The sequence below is a fragment of the Phodopus roborovskii genome, unplaced genomic scaffold, assembly GCF_943737965.1.
Source record: "Phodopus roborovskii unplaced genomic scaffold, PHOROB, whole genome shotgun sequence".
In the NCBI taxonomy this organism is placed as follows: Eukaryota; Metazoa; Chordata; class Mammalia; order Rodentia; family Cricetidae; genus Phodopus; species Phodopus roborovskii.
In genome coordinates, this window is record NW_026126549.1 from 28,060,186 (window position 1) to 28,081,249 (window position 21,064).

Sequence of the window (21,064 nt, forward strand, 5' to 3'; positions counted from 1 at the left end):
AGAGTAGGAATACAGATGGGATAAATGAAATAGTTCTGCAATAGCAGACTTTTAAAATCTGAACTGAATTCAGCTTTCCTATCACAGAATCGTGCATTGTAATCGTTTTGATGGATGGTCCAGAAGCTTGGCTTGGTTGGTCAGATGACAGATACGTACTGTTAAAGACACAGTTGGTTAGATTCTATGTAAATTATCTTGAAGGGGCTGGAGAGATGGTTCAGTGGTTAACAGCCTCGTGTGCTCTTACAGAGGATCTGGGTTTGGTTCCCAGCACCCACACAGTGGCTCACAATCATTTGTAACTCCAATTCTAGGGGGACCTGATTCATCTCTTGGACTTAATAAGCACTACATGCATGTGGCCCATATACATGAATGCTGGCAAAACTCTCGTGTACAAATAGATCAATCTCAAAACTTTTAAGTCACCTTGAAAATTATTTTATCTAGAGAATAAGCATTAAATAAATCTCTAAGAATTATACAAAAATGAATCACACTAAATTTTAGACAAAGTTTAAGTAAAGCCATGAGATTTCTGGAAAAAATAAATTAAATATTCTCATGAGAGTTATGAAATCATCTCCCAATAGTAAGTAAAGAGTCAAGGCAAATCCACACAGAGGAACTGGATAGATCCCAACCTGCTTTCAGTAAGAAGTCCTTGAAAATTTTAATTATGTGGTTATTACAAAAATAAGTCTGATAATTTTTAAAAAACTCAGCAAATAGGAAATTATATTTGTGATTAAAGGATATGCTGTATGTTAGGAGTTTCTCCTACAATGGTTGGCTTTTAGAGTTCCACCTTGTTTTCTATAAGACCCTGGGTCTTTGGTATATTTTTCACAGTATTGATCCTCTGCTGGCCTTTTATGAGCTTTGCATTCCATCTATGAACCACTAAAATTTTCTATTCAATCTCTACCTCTCTAAAAGTTGCTCTTTTGACATAAATGGGATGTTGCACATAGGAGAAAATAAGTTTGCTTTCCTATAATATGAAAAAGATCTAGCAAGACGATGGAAGGTAAAATTCGGTATTCTTTAACTGTTGTATATAAGTGGTATTTTGTGGGAGATTACCATTGGACACTAGAAATGTTTTCCAAGTCAGTCTGTATGTTTCAAGAAACATGAGAAAAGAGTCAAAAAAATAAAAAAGAATCAGACATTTTTTTGGCCCACTTTGCTCATTCCTTAGTACTTTCTGAAAACCGGAAGCCATCAATAACAAGCATTGGTTTTCAATAATGTTTCAATAACATATCTGGTTCTATGCCATTTTTTCATGGGTCTAGATATGGAATGATGACATTTGCCAAAAGTTCCCATCCTGCTCTTTCAGAAGGATTATGGTAGAATGGGAGGGACTAGGGTCTGAAAGCCTGTTTGGAAGCAGTTATCTCTGGCGATAGCATTAACTAGAATTGAATAACTGCCAAATGAAATTTAATACATTTTCCCATCCATGAAATAGGCCTCTTAAATACAACAGAATAATTACTTTCACAATACTCCCTGGAAACAAAGAGAGCAAAAGCACTGAATGTCTTTTTTGTTTGTGGTGTTTGTTGTTAGCTTGAGGATAAGGACAAGGGTGTTTACCGAGATGCTCCTTATGTCCCTGAATAAAATCAGCCTGGCCAATGGCCACCTTATTTGAAACTGCTTGTCTTTTAAATCTGTTTATGTTGGAAGAATCTTGGCAAATATTCCGTAATTTAGTTAGACATCTTGGCTTTGGCCTGAGGTGATCAGCTCTGATTTTTTTTACCCTGTAATAAAGAAAAATGCTTCAGGTCTGTGAGTGTACAGGTATTTATATTCATGTAGTAATAGTATATACATATATGTACCTATGAATGTATTGCATACACACACACACATACACAGGTTTTCTAACAAAAGCTCCAAGAAAGCAAGTCCCAAGTACCTCTTAACTCATTTCCTTCTTCTAGTTGTAATTTATATGCTTAGTAAAATTGCTCAATATCATAAGCTTTCTGAGTTCGTTTAGATGTTTTCTAATTCTGCAGTTAGTTGTTGGATTAGTCACCCTTACCCTTACATTGCCTCTGTAAAATAAATTTTCACCTGATTTTTATGTCCCTCTAATCCAGTGATGTTCAACCTTACTAATGCTGTGACCTTTTAATACAGTTATTCATGTTGTGGTGACCTCCAACCATGAAAGTATTGTGTTGTATCTTCGTAACTGTAATTCTGCTACTGTTAGAAACTGTAATGTAAATTTCTGATATGCAGCATATCTGATATGTGACCCCCGTGAAAGGGTCATTCGACCCCCAAAGGGCTCACAACCCAAAGGTTGAAAACCACTACGCTAGTTTCTTGAACTTTATGTTCTATGAATTTAGCATGTCAGATATTCTTCAGAAAGTGTGATTATTTAAATTGCATGGTATTTGTATGAATCAACAAGTAAATACATGTCTAAATGTATCTGAATATCTCCAGGAGAATTTCAGTGGCTATGCCAGAATTAGGAGATATTCTGACCTGAGATCCAGTGTGAGTTAGATGTTAATTTGCATGAGCTGTCAATGATTTTTCAGTTCTGCAGGAGGAGCCATGGCAACTTTGTTTTCCCTTCCATATCTCTTGAAGCACCTGAGCACAGAGTGGTTAACTCATGGTCTGACCCATGTTGTCTTCAAAGTGAGGAACCGGTCCTTCAGACAGTCTTGAATCTCAGAACATTGCTCACAGCAGGGGTAGAGCCTGCAAGGATATTCCCAAGGATGCTAAGGAAGAGGATGACCTGGGGACAGGAGGGCCAGAACTGGGAGGAAACCCAGGCTCTCTAGTGGCAGAAGTGGTGACAAGTGTCCCATAAGAGACAAGAGAGCAGCTTTATGCTTTATGTTCCCAGGGCTCTCAGGGCCCCAAACTCAACTCACATAATACTTTACAATGGATTTTATCTTAGTTGAGCTCAAATACAATACGTTTCTGTTCCATTTTATCAACACTCTACCCTAAATTGGCCATTACATACATTACAGGGATTGTTGTAAGCTCCTGCGGGCAGGCATCCAGTTGTTTTTCCATCCATAGCACTTTGTAAAGAGACAGATGTGAACTAGGCAAATAGTGTCTGATTGGTCAATAGCAATTAAATAAATTAATTTTAAATTTCACTTTTAATGTCAGTACCTCAAACTACATTACATGACAGAAAGAAGAATCCATTTAGTAATAGTAAAATTAACTATTCTCACAAATTACTTTTAACTCTATTCAATGTAGGTGAAAGTTTATCAAAACAGGGATTTGGTAAATAAGAATTTCCTAAAAATAATATATCATACTAATAATCAATGCATTGGTTAAAGAATCTTTTTCCTAGTTATATATATTTGTGTGAAAAGTGGTTTCTCTGTCTCTCTCTTGGGTGTATATGTGTGTGTGTGTGTGTGTGTGTGTGTGTGTGTGTGTGTATGTGTGTGTGTGTTTGTGTATCAGCTCCTCTCTTTTGATGTCTATAATTGTGATGGTTTTACGACAGCCTCCACCTTCAATCTGCCTTGTTTGTATGTGACTAGAGGTGATGTTTTTAAAATACAAGTAAATAGGGTTGAGACATGCTGTCTGTGGCCAAGACAGTCAAAGTTAATTCTTCAAATTGGAATATTATTCCACAGCTACAGGCCCCAGCTCATTTCCACATGGTGCTGGATTATTCATGTAACCCAAAATATACATAGTTACAAAGAAAACAGTGACACATCAAAGGCACCGTTGACCCCAACTTACCATATGGGAAATGACTGGTATTCGAAATTACCTATAAAAGACAAAAGGTGACAAACATCCCTAAAATCCAAACTTAAATGTACTTAAGACAGCTTTATTCTCAAATATAACCTCTGCTGTGTTCCCACTATAGTAACTAAAAGGGACTGAATGCAAATGGTTCTGATCAGAATGGAGATGGTGAATATAGAAGTATCCATCAGTGAAGTTAGCCTGAGTCTTGAGGGTCCTACAGCTCCATCAGCCATCGGGTTTTGTACACTATGCAAGGATTTTCAGTTGAAGTACTTAGTCATGTACATAGCTATTGTGTTATGCACTAACTAGTTTCCACATAACTTTAGAATTGTTTATGATAAGCCTTGGGATTACTCTGCAACCTGGAGTATCATTTGTATCATTTTGCACTTGAGCAACTTATAATATCTACTCACATCTCTCAGAGAAAGCAGACACTGGTACTCTGCCTTCCTCCTTTAACTCTCTAACCCAGCTGACATGAAGGCTATAGCAGGGTAATTGGCTGTAAGCTCTTTTTTCTCTCTCATGGGAACTAGAAGGGAAAATATTCATTTAGTAAGTATTATAAATAACCACACACACACACACACACACACACACACACACACACACACACACAAACTTCAATTCTTCCACAGATGTCTTTCAGAGCAGGGCAGTCTTTACACATTTGTGAAGGTAAAGGAACCTTTGTCTACACTGGGGTCAAATTTGTAGTCACTTTCAGGGTTTCCAACCTAGAATCATCCCTTATGGAAGTACAAGATACTTAGTGCATTGGGTCTCCAAAGTAAAAATGTGAAAGCAAAACCTGCCATTCTTGTTCCAAAGGAAAATAAAAATGCAGAGTGTAGGTGAGAAGTATTTGAGGGATAAGGTGGACATTGCCTGCCTGCAGGAGAAGATCTGAGTTCAAAGGAAGGCTGGGTGTGCACCTGCCTCCTTTAGCACAGAAAGTTCTTAAATTCTGTGGGGCTCTAGTACTGACACTGGGGATAGTGGATGGGATCTACTGCCATGCCAATCCATGCTCAAAACAGAGTGGGCTGCTTTACAGGATGTGAGCAGGGTCTGGGTACTTACAAAGAAGGAAGTCAGTAACTATTATTCAGAAAGTTCAGGCACCAAGTGCACAGACCTAGACTGACTGTCCTCCTTGTCACAGCTGAAATGTTCAGTTACACTCAGGGCTTCTGAGTCCTTTCCTGTTCCAGCTGTGCTTTGCTTGTAAACAATGACAGTAATTTATGTGATCTTCCTTCCCTGTCCTGAACTCTTTTCTTATTGCTTTGTGGGGAGAGGAGAGGAGAGGAGAGGAGAGAGAGAGAGAGAGAGAGAGAGAGAGAGAGAGAGAGAGAGAGAGAGAGAGAGAGCGAGCGAGCTTGGCAGGGTCTTTGTATGTGTAAAGGTGATACAAAATCCTTGGCTGCTCTGAGTAGTGGTATAGTTTGTTTCACATCTTTGGTAATAGCTTTTTAAAACACGGTGGTAAAAGACTGAATATTTTCATTTTGTGTGTCTCTTTTTTTATTAGAAAAATAAATGTTGTTTGACTGCAGTATAAATTTATGGATAAGTGCATTTTAGAGTTAGACCCACTGTCTGGCATAAATACTCACTGGATGGTGAGCTAACTAAATAACCACTTGGAAACACAGAGGCAAATGTTAGTGCCTCCTGTTCCCTTGGTTTACAAATGCTTAATGGTTTTACCCCAAGGCATGTGCTACAAAGTCAGCAACCACACTCCCAGTGCCCCAAGTTTATCATCTCCGAGCCCCAGAGTAGGTAATACTACTTCATAAAATTCAGTGGTATTCTTTTAAACCACACTGAACTCTCTTTTTGTTTTTCTTGGAAGCATAGAGTATTTACAGTATGGTGTCTTCCTTAGGATCTGAGTGATGGAGACGGGGGTGGAGAGGAGCTGGAAAATTGTCCAAACATCCTCACATAGCAATGATGGCATTACTGGTGTGTTTAATAAAACCTTTATTGGTACATTTTCCGGTGTGGTGGCATTGGCAGAAATGGTTCCCCTCTGGACTCGGAACTCAGCAGCTGATGGAATACAGTGAACATTAATTTGGAATGGGCTGCCAGTTTTGGAAAGCCAGGTGACATTTTATTATATTTGTACCGAGCAGGGGCTGTGTCCCATACTGCTTGAGCTTCCGCTGTCAGAGACTTAGCTGGCATTTTGGGGGGGGAAAAATGGCAGGCCTGAGAATCTTATCCCCTGAAATGAAAGTCGAATGCCAAATTGAAATTCCTGTAGGATTTCCGATAGCAATGGGGGAATTGAGAAGCCCACAATTAAGCATATGGGCATTAAGATAATTGTCAGATCTGTTGGCGGACATGATAGAAGACAGATGGGTACGAACCAGTGCGCCCCACTGCAGCACTCTGGGAGACAATTTGACGTTTTACCTGCCTGAGCTACTCTGCCATATTTGTCACTGAATGTAAGGCATGGCATCTTACTGAGTGTTAAGTGTTGGATTTTTTTTTTTTTTTTCCCACACAACTAAGGTGCATGTAGTCCTTCAGCGCCCTCTAGTGAAATGCATTGGGAGGATGGCTTTCCATAGGCCACCCTTCCTGCATCAAGTCCCTTCAGTCCACACTCAGCACTCTAGCTCTTTTTGTTGTTTCAGGTTGGGGCCCACCGTGAAGACGGTGTAGCTCTGAGAGGCAGCCATTCTCTCCTGCCAAACCAGGTTCCGGTTCCACAGCTTCCTGTCCAGTCTGCAACTTCCCCTGACTTGAACCCACCCCAAGACCCTTACAGAGGTAAGTTGTTTCAAAAGGCATTCTGACCTTTGCTAAACAATAGACTTTACATTGATGTCAGGTGTTCTTGGCAGCATCTTGAGGCCCTGGCAGAAAACCAAGAGCCAAATTTGGTATAAACGTGGTAAATAATGGGAAAATAGCTAGAATTTGGCCAGCTAATTGAGTTTCTTTGGTGATTGTTTTCCTCAGACATCCTCTGATAACCCAGTCCCATTTCGGGAAGGAATGAGACAACAGACTGATGAGAGGAAATTTTATTTTAGCTATTTCCACATTTTAGTCATTCAGTTCCTCTAATATGGTTAGTTGTGGCCTGAAAATGATGTTTCCAAATGGATAAGGAGGAAATTGTCATTGTTGTTTAAGATGGAAGGAAATGTAGGGGCATTTAAAAAGCAAAAAAAGGAAAAACAATGGACCGTGTTGGATATTTTTTGGTCTGGAGTGATCAAGCCCTATAACAATATGCTTCCTCGCCCACCCCATTACAAGGACTTTTCATGTCCCCGGGAAATTGTTCTACAAAAACTAAACCTGGGTCCAACTGCCTGTGCTGCTTGTGGGCAAGATGAACAATGTTCATGTATAGTGTCTTCTCATTCCCTCCATGTTTAAAATAAACAAGATAATGCTACCTTGGAATTCTTATAACCAGTATTTCAGCTGTCAACAATACAAATATTGAATACGTTTTAGAAATACAGGTATATGGTTCATTTTTATGCATGCAACAGTGATCCCTTGGCTTTTCTCTGTTATATGGTTTTTAAACTATAGCTGAGAGTCTCAGTAAAATGTAGACTCTGATGCTGTAGCAGTTGGACCGTTCGTCATTAAGGGCTCCCAGTTGATAAGAATGCTCCTGTTCCATGAAACAAATTCTGAGTCACAAGTTTTTAAGAGTACACAGATTATAAAATGGAAGGATCTTTGGGACAGGTATCCATCAACCCAAGAAATACATCAAGCATTACATCAAGGTCATGTTTCAGTTGTAGTATGACAGCCAGGGAACAGTTAAGAGTGCTTGATGAGCAATGATTAGGACCAGAGTTTAAATGTCATGTAACACACCCTGTATATCCCCATAACGCTAACTCCCAGGGGAAGGGACACAGGAAGACCACTGGAGCTTGCTGGTTTCCAGGCTAACCAAGAAAACATGAATTCCTGGTTTTAGGAAGAGATCCCACCTCAAAGGAGTAGGCTGAAAGTGATAGGAAAGAGTACCAGATGCCCTCTTCTGGCCTCCTTGAGAACAGATGTGTATACAGGCACACACATGTGAGCACACACTCACAGAGACATATACAGACAATTAAATACTCTTTCAAATGATGTGTGAACCTGAGCAGTGGAGCCAAGTTAAAGTCCCAGATTTCTCCTGGGAGCAGTGCACCCCCTTCCATAGGTACCATTTGTAAATGCTGATTACACCTCAAACATAAGATAAGCTTAATTTCAGCGTATCATTAGGGTATCTATTGAAGCCTTGACTACACATCTTTAGCGTACTCCCTGGGAATTATATTTTAAGGACATTTTTCTATTAAATCATTGCATATGGAAGAAACTCAATATAATAGCTGATATTTACTCGGGTTCTTAATCAGAACATTGAGGTGTATGATTTTCATGATTATGATTTTCATTGCAATTAAGTTGATGTTTTGTAGACAGTGAAATTACCATCTACTCCAAAAGATTGCAAAATAGAATTTAACCTCAGAGCCGATGCAAGGAAAACTTGTTTCCACAGGTGCATTTCTGAAACTTCACCAGGGAAGTGACAGGAAAAGCCTGGTCTGGCTGGAAGGAAGCACTGCATTACTGGGTTGAATGTACTTATGCATAGAATTCTGAACATCAGCTGATCTCCATTTCTTTTTTTCTTTCTTTCTCTTTTTTAATTTCATTTTTCTATAGGAATGCCACCTGGTCTCCAGGGCCAGAGTGTGTCTTCTGGTAGCTCCGAGATAAAATCTGATGATGAGGGCGATGAGAACCTGCAAGACACAAAATCTTCTGAGGACAAGAAATTAGATGACGACAAGAAGGATATCAAATCAATTACTAGGTCAAGATCTAGGTAACAGTATATAATACTGTCGCTTCATTTAATTCCTTTATTGGACTTTGATGAAGTGAACAGAACAGGAAGAAACTACTCAGTTTTTTCCTGGCAGGTAAAGCCTCAGATGGAAAGAAAATGAAAGGCCTATTCTAGAAGTATTTCAGGTATCATTTAAGATACCTGTATTCTAGTGAGGTCTAAATGCCTTTGAATTTACAAATTTGGACTCAATGCTAATTGCACACCACAAAATTATTTGTACCCGATTCAAATGAAAACAGTTTCTTTTTAAAACTGTATTCTTCAAATTTGGCCAGAAATGTTTTTGCCTAAAATATTTCTAAAGAGGAGATTTTAGCCATGTTAAAGAGTCAATTGATTGTATATACAACTGTACGTTTTTCTCTTGTCTTTAAAGTAAGAAAATTCAGATTTCTTAGTTTTATTCTGAACAGGTTGCTGTATGTAAAATAAATTCTAATGTTTTTCCCCCCTCCCTGCTACTATAAACACAACTGCAGGGAAATAGCTTCAAGTCGGGTGTTCTTAAATATCTGCATTCTTTGATTTCAGTGTGTCTGTTTTAACTTGAGTCTGATGATCAGATGGTTTAGGGTTCCTCAAGACCTATATACGTTACCTTCATTCCTTTGGGTTAATTTTCTTTGCAGATTACCCAGTTGTGCCAAGATTACAGCTTCTTTTAAAGATTATGGTTCTTGGGGCTACAACTGGCATCTTTCATGAGTCTCGTTCACACTGTTTCATCTCTTTTCATCTCTTTATAATTATCATGACAAATTACATTCTATGTCCTGCTACTACAAGGTCCAAAGATGCTAAGTGCTTCTATCTTACCACCACCCCCACCCCCACCCGCAACCATTGTAGTTTCCTGATTTGTGGTCACACTGGCAAGAAATCCTTGGGTGGGGATTTCACATCCTGAACAGCTTCTCTGTTAGCTGAATGAGTTCTTGGTAATTTAGTGGCCATAATGTATACGTATTAATTGGTTCTTTGAAGTTTCAGAACATCGTTTTACTTACCGTTAGGTGTCTTCTTAACAGTCATCTTCATGCCATTTATAATGTATGCCTTGTAGAGTCTGCAGTGAAGTAGTGTCCTTCAAATCTAGTTTATGTCCATGAGCAATTTATTTATGTAAATAACTAATTCTAATTAATCGTTAGCCTGAAAACTTCCAAAGGACAGATTCTCATTTTCTGGTTCCTCCTATTTAAAGTTTAACACATGGTCACTGTCTAAAAACCATTACCAGTCTTTTGCTTTGGAATAGGCCTACCAGAGACTCAACTATTTGCTTAATGGTATGCAGGGACAATTTAATCGCAGGCTGTCTTCCCACCACCAGGAGAAATTCTTGGAGGGGGAAAATTAGGAAACAGAAAAAAGGCCTTGCACTAGCCTTCAGTCATTGATGTGCTCTCCTTCATAATAGCCATAGTCAGTGCTGGTTGGGAGTTCACAAAGTCAAGCATTTTACACCACACCACCCCAACACACACTCTTCTGTCTGAGCATCCTTACTTCCTTGGGTACTTTACAGAGTTCAAGAATGGCTCTCTTGGTTAGGGCTCCTGCAGAATAACCTACCATGTTTGTACTTTGGATGGACCTGAGAACTTTCTTTTCTCCCGTTTTTTGTTTGTTTGTTTGTTTTGTTTTTTGTTTTTTGTTTTGTTTTGGTTTGGTTTGGTTTGGTTTTGGTTTTTTTTAATTTGCATATATTCATTGTACATAGTGATGGGTTTCATAATGGTATTTCCCATCAAGCCCACTATGGACTTTGAACATGTTCACACACTCCTGTTCTTTGCTTCCTGTTAGCATCCCACAGTATTCAAGCTTTTACTTTTCTGTGTTGGAAAAACTAGAGGACCACATGCAGAAGGGTGAAACTAGGTCCCCTGACACTCCCCCTGAGCAAACATCACTTCAGAATGGGTGGAAGACCCTGTTGTAAAACCTGAGACTAGGAAGAGACAGGAAAAGCATTTCAAGATACAGGCATGGGCAAGGACATTCTAAATAGGACTCCAGGAGTTCAAGGACAGGCCACATGGGAAGACTGTACCCATTTAAAGTCATCGTTCATTACATGCAGTAAAGAGCTAGTCGTCCATGTCTTCAGTTCATTGTCAGTATGAAGAGTCATCATCTTGACTCTGAGCAGTTTGGACTTAGATTTTAAGCTTCTCTTCAAGGCTCTGTACCCAGTGGCTTGGCCTGAAAGTTCTCTCTGTTTCTGTCTCTCTGTCTCCATCTCTCTTTCTCTCTCTCTCTCTCTCTCTCTCTCTCTCTCTCTCTCTCTCTCACACACACACACACACACACACACACACACACACACACACACTCCTCTGTCTTTGTGTGTAGTATTTCTTCTTTCTCCCCCCTCCGCCCCAATCATTCTCACACTGAGAATCCAGAAGAGTTTTGCTAGTGGTATCTTATCTGGAGTTGTTTGTTTTGGTGAGTCTTTTTTTGAGACAAAACATCTCCCCCATCACTCTTTTCTTTATAATATCCCTCAAAATGTCTCAAATCCTAGGTCCATGAATCCATCTGTGAGAGATATGTTTCCCACCAAGTCACCTTCTATATCCAAGTCTCAGATGGGCCACTGTGACCACCAGAGATGATCAGACTCCAACCGAATGCATACTGCACCTATTCTTTTGTGATGAGACACACACTACTTTAGTTCTAACAGAGACCCCTGTTTGACTTCCGTTGTGACTCACAGAGATCCTGGTCAGCTGTAAAGAGGAGGTGTTTGGGTTTTATATTGTATTACATAGCTAATGTCAGTGCAGGTTTCCTCAACTTATTTTGGATATCATAATCATCTGTCATATGAAAGACCACAGAAATCATGGTATCACCACCCACCCACTGCATACACACACACACACACACACACACACACACACACAGACACAGACACATACTTGTCATTTAATTTGTAGAGAAAAGAAGACTTAAGACTCATACAGAGTCAGTGGTTTGGACAGCCTTTGGATGTGAACACTGCTCTCTGATGTTTCTAGTTCCTACTCCTTTTAACATGGCTTATATTTACTATGACCAACAAAAATCTGATTACCAATCACTTATTTTCAGTCTGTTGTACATGTCACAGTATGAAAAAGTTTTAAAGATTAATCATTTGTGCTTTCATAAGTATAAGCTAAGCCTGGGTGGCTGTCTACATTAAAACTGAGATGTATATATTGCATAGTACATGAAGTCATTCCCCTTCTGTGTCCCCTACACCAGGATGGACACACTATGACCCTGCCAGATCCCAGATCATCCTCTGCTGTTTGGTTTGGGTAAAATCCCTGGGAAAAACCAAATGCTTTGTGTGTGCATTTCCTAAACCAACCCCAAGGTCAGATGAAGGTCAAATGGATAAATTTCTGCCAAGGATGGATCTGACAAGTCTCAAAGTAATGTGATACACATAGCATCTTTACCCCCACACCGTCATAAAAGGTCCCATTCCTCTCACCCTACAGCAATAATGATGATGAGGACTTGACCCCAGAGCAGAAGGCGGAACGTGAAAAGGAACGGAGAATGGCCAACAATGCCCGAGAGCGCCTGAGGGTCCGTGATATCAATGAGGCTTTCAAGGAGCTGGGCCGCATGGTGCAGCTCCACCTGAAGAGTGACAAGCCACAGACCAAGCTCCTGATTCTCCACCAGGCCGTGGCTGTCATCCTCAGCCTGGAGCAGCAAGTGCGAGGTCAGCAGATAGATGCTTATGCACCCTCCAAAGAATTGCCAGGATGGGGGACCGTATCAAAATCTGTCTCCTATAATTAAGTTATAGTGTGTTCTTACTAGTGTTATATTACAGCTTTTCCTTTTGTGTGGCCAGTTATCAGACGTGATTAGCCAACCTATTCTTTGCTTTTGTAGGGTAGGAATGTGGGGGGGGGAGGGTTGAAGATTAGTTAACATGGGGCATTATTCCTTGGGGGCCATCTATCTTGCTTCCTGAGACAGGACCTCTCACTGGGACCTGGAGCTTGTCATTTAGACTAGGGTTGGCTAGCCAGTAAGGCCAAGTATCTGCCTATTTTTGTCTTTCCAGTGTGCTGGTTTACCAGCTTGCTACACATGTTGCCTTTTATGTGGATGCTGGGTACTGAACTTAGGTCCTCATACTTGCTCAATAATCACTCCCAATGAGCTATCTATCTTCCTAGCCCATTGTTTTAAATCGTAGCTGCTGTTATTTTGAGGAAGGGTCTTATTGTATAGCTCAGTCTAGCTGAAAACTATATGCAGCTCTGTGCCTCAAGTGCAGGGACTTCAGGCCCGAGCCATTATGTTGTGGAGTTCAGATTTGGGTACCGTTATGGCAGTCAGATGACTCAACTCCTTGTGTTCCTTCGCTCACTGCTCCCCTCATCTGTAATGTGAATTGGAGTCTGCATGTCTGGCATGGACAGAGGAGTACTTCTCCACCCTCAGCAGAACCCTGCTGACTGGATGCCCTGTGCCTTTTACATCCCACAGAAAGGAATCTGAACCCAAAAGCTGCCTGTCTGAAAAGAAGGGAGGAAGAGAAAGTGTCCTCAGAGCCTCCCCCTCTGTCTTTGGCTGGCCCACACCCTGGGATGGGAGATGCAGCAAATCACATGGGGCAGATGTGAAAGGGTAAGTTGGGTGCATTTCCACTGTTGCTGCCCTCCCCCAGTCCCCACAAACAACTGGTATTGCCCAGATTTGCCAATACTGTTCTTTCTTGAAAAAGAGGGCTTAAGACTTTTTTTTTTAAATCTTTTTCTGTTACTATGTTAATTTTTTTTCTCCTTTTCCTTTCTCAGGTCCAAGTTGCCACCTTGCTTCATTAAAACAAGAGACCACTTCCTTAACAGCTGTATTGTCCTAAATCCACATAAACACTGCTCCTTAACCCCCTTTTTGTAATATAAGACAAGTCTGAGTAGTTATGAATCGCAGACGCAAGAGGTTTCAGCATTCCCAATTATCAAAAAGCAGAAAAACAAACAAAAAGGAAAGAAAGAAAGGAAGAAAGAAGAAAGAAAGAAAAAAGTGCAACTTGAGGGACGACTTCTTTAACATATCATTCTGAATGTGCGAAGCGGTATGTACAGGCTGAGACACAGCCCAGAGACTGAATGGCAATCCTTCCACACTGTGGAGCAATGCATTTGTGCCTAAACTTCTTTTGGAAAAAAAAAAATATAATTAATTTGTAAGTCTGAAAAAATATTTAATTTAAAAAAAAATTGTAAACTTGCAATAATGAAAAAGTGTACTTCTGAAGAAAACGACATGAACGTCTTTGTTGGCATTCAAGTCAGCTAGTGTTTCTAATTACCGGATATTGAATAGGGGAAGCCCGGCTACCCTCATAACAAAACCAGCAAACGTCCTGATGGCAACGAAATGATGACATTAGCCATTCCTTAGGGTAGGAGGGACAGATGGATGTTATAGACCTATGACAAATATATATATAAATATATATATAAATATATATTAAAAATTTAGTGACTATGGTAAGCTTTTGTTCATTTGTTTCAGACTTTTTTCTCCTGTAAAAAAATAGTACTGATTAACTTTTTTAAAAGAAAGATTTTACTGTAAATATGGATTTTTTTTTTTTTTGTCTGATTTTTGTCCCTCCCCCCCAGTTTGTTATCGTAACCTGTAGTGCCAACTCTGCTACCGGAGGGCAGTGCAGGACAAAAGGCTGACCCTGTTGTTGCTTCTCATTCATAAACAGTAGAAAGTTGTTTCTCCAGTCTTTTGGGAACACAGGACTTAAAAAAAAAATCACATCATGTGTAGAAATTACATGCAGCATTGCCCAGGCAAGGCAAAAAGAGTTTGTCTGACTTGTGGCACTGCCCTTGCGACCCTCTCCTGGGATTTTCAGAGGTACACGGTTAGAATGCTACAATGTTACCACTGTGCCTTCCAATGTTTATATCATCGGAAACATAACATAATCAAAGTGGCTGTGATTTAACAAAACAATTCAAGTGTTACCTACCTGTGTAGCCGAAGTAGTGTGCAGTGAGGCGTTTCTGAATACATGGTCAGATTTTTGGAAAAAATACAAAAACATTAAAAAAAAAAAAAAAAAGAGTCAAGTTCAAAAACCGTCAAATGAGAAAATTGCAAGTAGTGTGACCGAGCTGATTGATTTTCTTTTCTTTTCTTTTTTTCAAAATGGGTTTACTAAAAAGTAGATGACTTACCTGCCTCCTCCTTTGTCTGAAAAAATGCCAACCAATCATGCAGCATTATAACAAGCCTTATATATAAGTCCTAAAGCATTAAGTTGCACTTTCATGAGGAGGGGTAGTGCAGTATTCTCTGGCCAGTATGAATGAAGTTTATACTTAACATATGATAGATGCATAGATCAAACTATGGCACAGCAACTCATCAGATAGCTAGCGTTGACTCTGGGCACAATTGAACCAATTCCCGTCCTAAATCTTCCTACTGGTTGACTTTGGTGTGTAGTGCAGTAAACAAGTAGTGCTCCTACTTAAGCATTTGTCAGCATCCTTTTGTCTCTAACTGGTTTCTATTTTTACAGCCACACAATCTTGGCATGTATTAAGAAAAAAGAAAAATCCCTGTTGAAGTAGTTTTTCCACCTATCAGCACTGAGTAATGCCATAAATACATGGAAATGGTCTAAATGCCCTACCTGTTGTCCTGTTTTAACCAGTTACATAGTGATGAAACACATTTGTAAATTTTATGCAACCAATGGCAAACCTATCATTATTTTGAAACTGTGTATGTAAAAGTTATATTTTTACATGTAGACTCTTGTTATTATGTGTTTTAATACATTATATCAGGTTTTTTGTTGGTTTTTTTTTTTCTAAACTGTGTGGTTTTTTAAAAAGTCATTTAAATGAAATTTATGTTCATTTCTGAAAATGTAAGAACAAATAAGATAGTTACCATGTGGTCACCTTTTACAAACCCATAAACATTTTGATTAGCTGTGTGTGTGTGTGTGTATGTGTGTGTGCGTGTATGTGTGTGTGTGTGTTGAAAACTGTAAATATGTTCAGTAGCGATAAAACTAAAATGCTCTGATTTGTTGATAAGTTCCTAAAATGTGGAGGTGGATTGAAAACGTAGGAGAATAGCAGAAATCAAATTTCATGAAAAGGTCTTTGGAGGCTTTCCTGTGAAATGTGCAAACAAAGGGGCTCAAAGAAGGGCATGGAAGACACTAATGTACCCTTCCCCTCCTCCCTAAATGATGGAAACCATGTGTACTGTTCTCTCACCATGTTAAGGATTCCTTTTCGTGATACATTCTGCACTCGTTTTGTATAGTCTACCAAGGCGGGTATCCCTAGGAACATAATTATTATATAGGAAGCAGGTATACTCTGATCACATTCAGGATAAGTGTATAGAAGAGAATATGGTGTTTACTCTTTAGGGAACTGGAAATACTTCCTGCATTGATGTACATTTTCAGAATGGCACTTTTGATACATGTTATCATAAAGGTGCTTACTAAAGCGGAATTAAAGTTTTTCAAATCTGTAAACAAAGCAAAAAAAAAATGAAATGTAGTCATTTGATTATTTTCCCCCCCCCAATTGGTGCTTTTATATTTTGTTCTCACTCAAACAGGAAAAGCTGTAATTTCTCATTCACCAGCTTTGATGTATTCATTACTTGGTAATGTAATACGTATTGTCAAATTCCTTTTGGAAATAAGCAAAAGACTCCCTAAAGGCCACCAGAAGCTGCTGGCTGCATTCTGCTTGGTGGAGAAACATGATCTGACCCTCTCTGTAGTAAGTGGGTTGTATCTCCAATTTAAAAGGAAAAAAAAGAAGAAGAAGAAAGAGAATGTGGCCTTTTTTAATGTGTTTTTGTTTTTGTTCTGTTTTAATTGTTGTTATTTTGTAATTATCAAACCCAGGTAAGATATTGGTATTCCTGCACTGGATTTTTGAAAGAAATTTAGCAGAAGACGGGATTAAATACTATATGAACATTTCCTTAAGGGTCCATACTACACTAGATGATGGTGAAGCATAGGTTAGGTATCAGTTGAAGAGACTCAGACTTTGAAAGCAACTTGGAGCAGTTGACCCACCTTCACATCTGAGTAATTGATGCATATGCAGACTTGGGGAGCTGTCCACCTAGGAGTTCTTACCATTGTCTTCTGTGTAGCTTCGAGGAACACTAATGCTTCTACAACTGTTGGTTCACCCACCCAGTCCTACAACTGATTCTGGCTCAGTCTTCCGATTCCTTGTTTCAATTTGTTTTTCCACTTTTTTTCCTATCTCTTGATTTTTATTATTATTATTATTATTATTTGTGATCTTTGTTTTGTTGAGGGGTTGGGAAATGGGAGGGAGTAGAACTGAGACTTGGGGGTAAGAGGATTTTTTTTCATCATTGCATCCAACAGGCAGAATATGATCTGTGTCCAAAACCGAACTTAAGTCAGGAATGAAATGATTCAGCATACACAAGCACAAAAAATGTAGTCTGCCAGCTGACTGGAAGCAAAGAGTAAATAAATTATAAATAAATAAATGAAAAGGTGAAGATGGAATGTGATGAATTCCAAGACAATGGGGCACCAAGGCCTGTAGGCCTCCTCTTGAGTTTGCTTTGGTTATGTTTGTTTTCTTTCAAGATGTTCTTTCTCATGGGACTTGAAGTGACTCATCTCTGTGCAGTGCTGGTTTTACCATATGCTCATTTCAAGTATTATAGACATATGTAATGGTGAAATATATGAACTGTGGCCTTTTTCATTCTTGTTACTTGTGATGCAATTAAGTAAAGATAAGAAAAAAAAAAAGCAGAGATTTACCATGTATCAGTGCCTGGCTTTTTGTTATAAAGCTTTGTCTGTCTAGTGCTCTTTTTGCTATAAAATAGACTGTAGTACACCCTAGTAGGAAAAAAAAACTAAATTTAAAAATAAAAAAAAAATATATTTGGCTTATTTTTCGCAGGAGCAATCCTTTTATACCATGAATATTACAAAAAAAAAATTGTCAGATTCTGAATATTTCTTCTTTGTAGATTTTTGGAATCATTATGAGTAAAAGTTTGTTACTTTATTTTACTATTTATAAGATGTTATTTTACCATGTGTTACCAAGATGAAACTGTATGGTAGCTTCTTTGGTTGTTTTTTGTTTTCGTTTTTGTTTTTAGTTGTAGGTCGCAGTGCGAACTTTTTTTTTTTTTTTTTTGCGACTGTACACATAGCTGCAGCATTAAAAACTTTAAAAAAAATTGTTAAAAAAAAAGAAAAAAAGGGAAAACATTAAAAAAAAAAAGATAAACAGTTACACCTTGTTTTCAATGTGTGGCTGAGTGCCTCGATTTTTCATGTTTTTGGTGTGTTTCTGATTTGTAGAAATGTCCAAACAGGTTGTATGCTGGACTTCCTTCAAGAGGCAAACAACCCGGCTTGGTCTAGACCATTACCTGTTCCCATCTGTAGTTATTCGATGAAGTCATGTACATGACCGTTCTGTAGCAATAAATGTGCCATTTTTATAAACTGTCTCTGATACTTGTTTCATTTCATTCCACATTGTACACACAGCCCTGTTCTGGAAGACCACAGCTACTATTCATTTGTTCTGAGTGTTGGCGGTATTGACAATGAAACAAACCATTCAAAAAAAGAATCACAAAAACAAATTGAAAAGCAAAGCTCATGTTTCCTCAAGAGGAGATACCATTAATGAAAATGGAACAGGATGCATGCAAAAAACAAAGAAAGCTCAATAGAGGATTAACTAATTGAAGGAGTGTGATTAACGCACATGTAACAGCCAAGCACTTGACAAGCCCTGAACTGCGCCTGTGTTTTAGGTTGTTCTGTGCTGCAGGTTGCTGTCTTCTGGATCAGCTGGTCGGCTCTTTGGCAGAACATTCTCAGCTAGACTTAAAATTAAGACTCCAGGACAATTTTATTTTGTATCACTTGTTAAGAGCTGCCTATTGTTATTTGCAGTGCTATTATGCTGTATTGATACTCGTAGACCGTCCCCATGACACCAAATTCTGGTTGACTCTGTTGACTATTATTACAGATGTAAACAACCAGATGAGTGTCATTTTTTTCTAGCTTGTACAAACTGATGTGTCACCTGTGGGAGGGAAAAACTGTACAGATTAAAATTATGCAGTGTTATGTACTGTAAGTTAATATTTTTGTAGAATGGACACCAGCCTACTTTACAGAACTTTACAGAAGGCTGCTTGGCATTGTGCTATAGAGATGTGATGTGGCCCACAGCAGAGAAGCTCTTAATGCAATGTTCAAACTGGGTGCGTGGGATTGTGGGACATCACCGATATTGCTCTTGTATTCTTTCTCATGGGTTGTAGTGACTAGTTATCTAAAAGAAAATGTTGTAATACCATTTGGTTCACATGTAAAGTGCCCTCCATAGCCAAATGTTGGGAATCCCCCCCCCCTTTCCTAATGGTTGGATTGTTTGCAGATATTTAAATTTTATGAAATTTCCAAAGATTTTGGTTGATAACCCCTTTAACCTTTTAAATGATTTGAGATGTTCTTATGTTCTTACTGTGTGTTTTAAATATATATAAAAGAGCCGCAGGTATTTAGTCTTTTACTATTATATTTGGTCTTGTAATTTCCATGGACTCTTAAGAAAGAGGAGTTGAATCGGGTACCTAGTCAGTGTCTCATACAGTCTACACTGGGTTTTACTTCAAATTTACACTCTGAACAGAACTTAGATTGCCAGGGAAGGTATAATAATATTCACCAAGATCCCCATTACATTAATAGTAGGGAAGGGAAAGGAAGCCACAAAAGGTAAAATCAGGCCCCACTTGTAATCTCACAATTTGATCCGTTCATATAAAACCAAGTGAAATTTCTCTTCTGGGCTTGACAAATGCCACAAGCTCTTCAAGACAGAGCTTGAAAACAGCAGCTTGCTTGCTGCCTGCCTTCAAACCACCCCAGGACCCCATACTTACCTTGTTGTGATCACCCCTGTTCTGCCAGCTACATTTCATTTCCATGAGTATGCTCCTGCCTCAGACTAATCACTGATGTTTTCGCTGGCACTGACGCTATCAAGAAACACAGCCCATGCTGAAAGTATTACCTGGGCAAGTCCAGCCAAAGTCACCTTGGTACTTGCTTAATAAACAAATATGCATAAAGTAAAATAATTCACAGGTCTTGAAAACGGGAGTGTGTAGTGTCATCAGTTACCAGCCTATGTGTGTCACTGCAGTGCTAGGACAGTGGTGGGTACATAGAACCCTTCAGTTAAACCAGCTAAACCCCCACTAGCCAGAGATGAGTAATACTAGATTAAGATGACTGCATTTGCCCCCAAACACAGCATGTGTCCTGTGGCTTCAGCTGCCTCCCACCTCCATGGAACAGTGTACCTTCAGTAGCTGTATCATACTATGCTTGACTTCTGGATATCTTGGCAGTGAGAGAAACCACTCTCTAAGAAAAACACATGCATCACCACATTCTTAAGGACCTAATGAATACCTTTTGAGTCTAGGCTGAGACACTTGTTCCCAGAATACAGGTTAAGAAACCTGTGTAAAGTTACCAAAACTTAAAAGTCATGAAACCAACCCCAGTGTCCTACATTGAGCTGACTGAGCCTAACCAGAATAGGACTGCTGTCTGGCTTTTCTGGGGGTGGGGGAGAGAAAAAGAAAAAGACCCTTTGTGTAGTGCAGAACATAATGTGGTCCTCACCCACATCTGTTACACTATATTTAGAAGTCAAATAACTTTGGCATTGGCAGGAACCCATATGCTTCTAGCAGGAAACAGATACTAGCCAAGAACAAAGTGCACATGCCCGTGCAGAATCAGACCCACAGCTTGAGGTTTTCCACTAGCGCTCTTTGTATATGTACACACACACACACACACACACACACACACACACACACACACGTGCACAGGGAAGTATAGTATAGAATATGGAAACCTGAATTTTGAAAGAAATCACCTTATTTTGCTTAGCTTTTTGTGTCTAATTCACAGATGCATGATCTAGACCTCAGAGCTTAAAAGAGCCAGTGTCCTGGCTTTGAGCCTAATCACCACTACACAGTGCCATCTCCTAAAGGAACAGTGTAGTTTCACCAGCTTCAAACAGGTTCAGGGCTCAACTCTTCTCCTTCCTATTGTGTTTCCATATCTTCTCCCAGGGAGTCCCCAAACTCCTGAACTTCTCCCTCTTCTACCTTAGTTTACAAATTGTTGACATGTTGCCAGAAATTGGCGTACAGTGGATGACATTAAGAATGCTGTGGTGAAGCTGTTCAATATGG

At 39.3% G+C, this 21,064-nt stretch overlaps 1 protein-coding gene across 15 annotated transcripts in view; it reads left to right on the forward strand.

Annotated features, from left to right (window-relative positions):
* Tcf4 (transcription factor 4) overlaps window positions 1–18,269 on the forward strand; it is a 332,791-nt gene extending 314,522 nt beyond the window's left edge. For 11 of the 15 annotated variants that reach the window (XM_051200994.1, XM_051200981.1, XM_051200980.1 and 8 more), the window contains 5 exons: window positions 6,465–6,600; window positions 8,530–8,692; window positions 12,223–12,452; window positions 13,232–13,372; window positions 13,543–18,269. In XM_051200994.1, coding sequence (XP_051056951.1) covers window positions 6,465–6,600; window positions 8,530–8,692; window positions 12,223–12,452; window positions 13,232–13,368 — 666 coding nt within the window. In that variant the 3' untranslated portion in view covers window positions 13,369–13,372; window positions 13,543–18,269. Of the gene's footprint in view, window positions 1–6,464; window positions 6,601–8,529; window positions 8,697–12,222; window positions 12,453–13,231; window positions 13,373–13,542 lie in introns of those variants that run through there. The other 4 variants (XM_051200983.1, XM_051200984.1, XM_051200988.1 and 1 more) reach the window with 2 other exon arrangements.
* Window positions 18,270–21,064: the final 2,795 nt, after the last annotated feature.